Source organism: Pundamilia nyererei, unplaced genomic scaffold, assembly GCF_000239375.1.
Source record: "Pundamilia nyererei isolate P.nyererei 1_Seehausen unplaced genomic scaffold, PunNye1.0 scaffold00002, whole genome shotgun sequence".
Lineage (NCBI taxonomy): Eukaryota > Metazoa > Chordata > Actinopteri > Cichliformes > Cichlidae > Pundamilia > Pundamilia nyererei.
The window spans coordinates 7,155,278-7,157,050 of NW_005187403.1; the positions used below are offsets into that span (position 1 = coordinate 7,155,278).

At 39.4% G+C, this 1,773-nt stretch overlaps 1 protein-coding gene across 9 annotated transcripts in view; it reads right to left on the minus strand.

The window, feature by feature from the left end:
* Nucleotides 1-1,773, minus strand: part of arhgap24 (Rho GTPase activating protein 24) — an 80,160-nt gene that overhangs the window by 16,002 nt on the left and 62,385 nt on the right. For all 9 annotated transcript variants that reach the window (XM_005720335.2, XM_005720339.2, XM_005720338.2 and 6 more), the window contains one exon: nucleotides 989-1,111. In XM_005720335.2, the coding sequence (XP_005720392.1) occupies nucleotides 989-1,111 (123 nt within the window). The remainder of the gene's footprint in view (nucleotides 1-988; nucleotides 1,112-1,773) is intronic.

Genomic DNA, 1,773 nt, shown 5'->3' on the forward strand with positions numbered 1-1,773 from the left:
TAACTAAGTAATTAATTACTTTTGAAAATAAGTAATCAGTAAAGTAACGGGATTACTTTTGGGGGGAAGTAATCAGTAATTTGTTACTGATTACTTTTTTCAAGTAACTTGACCAACACTGACCATGGCACATTCAACGTCGCTTAAATCACCTTTCGTCCCCCTTCTACAGCTGTGTTTGAACTTCTGCAGGTTGTCTTGCTGATGTCTACACATTCAAACAGTTAAAAACAGAATAATTCAAATAAATGTTACCACTAATACGCTGTGTGTTCAGATGCTCTTCTACATATCTTGGACATGCAGAAGAGCATATCCAAAATATGTAACTAGTAGTTATTTTAATTACTTTGCTTTCCTATGAACTTGAAGTAGTCTGGTATTGTCTTCTGCAGTATCAACAATTCATTTTTACCCAGAGAATCTGGGGTAGTTTCAGTTTTTCAGACCATTCTCTGTAAACCCAAGAGACAACTATGTGGGAAAATCCCAGTAAATCAATGGTTTCTGAAATACTGAGACCAGTCTGTCTGGCATTAATAACCATTCCACTTTCAAAGTCACTTAAATCTCTTTTCTCCTCCATTCTGATCTTCAGTTCGAGATTCAGCAGGTCATCTCGACTATATCTACATTGTATAAATATATTCATCTGTGTTTTTGCATCACAATCGTTTGTTACTTCTGATATAATTCAAATGACAATAAAGCAGGTAAACTTTGAATGCACGTTCCACAGGTATGCACATTGTATAAATATATTCATATATTAAGACTTTTACTTGTCCAAAATGGGTTTTGCTGACCAAAAGGTCCCTTTTCAACATATCAGCTTTATCTGGCCTAAACACAGAGTGAGTTTATACGTTCAGGTAGGGGCTAGAGCACAATGCTGTGAAGAGAAGATGTGGGCTGGATTTACTGGAGACAAAACATCTTCAACGTCTTCGTTTCACAACTGTTGGAAACCAAAATAGTATGTACTAACCTCCACCAAAAGGCGCCCAGATGACTCTTCGGATTGTCTTCACCCAGTCTTCCATGTCATTCTGGGTGCTGGCCATAAGAAGGTAGGTCTCATGGTTGGCTGTCATCCGCTCTCTTTCTCCACCTGTATAAATAAATGGGAGGAAAAATTTAAATGATGCAAGATCCAAAACTGCACGCTCTCCAGCAAGAACTAAAATAACATGAATCGAGAATAAAGTTTTTCAGCACGACAAGAAATCACCAGCTGGCTGCAAAACACATTTCTGAACGGACAGAGACTAATGACAAGATAAGACCTTCTGGTAACCAAGGTTGCCATTAAATGTCTTTGTTTGACATAAATTACTTGAACTCCATTTCACAACTATACGTCTTCTGAAACACGCGCACCACACAGTCAAAGGCAAATGCTTGTCTCTCAGCATGTTCCATTAGAGGCAGGCTCTGTATCTTGATTTAACCTGTGGATAATGGCCACAAGCACTCTCCTGTCATGTCATACCAGACAGACTGAAGTGGAGACTGTACCTGTTTCACATAACCAATCTGGCTGCAGTGATCACTATGACAACAGAGCCTTTACATCAGCTTCATCGAGATAAACAAAACAACTCGCTGCATTTCACAGGGATGCAGCGGGCCTGCTGCAGAAGAGACGAGCTCTTAAGAAGACAAATGAGGCGTCAGACTAGCAGTTTAATTATTTATGACTCTGACCACCAGGGATCCTGCCACAGTGATCGCATCAGATGGATGAAATCTGCATGTTGCATATGAAAACTA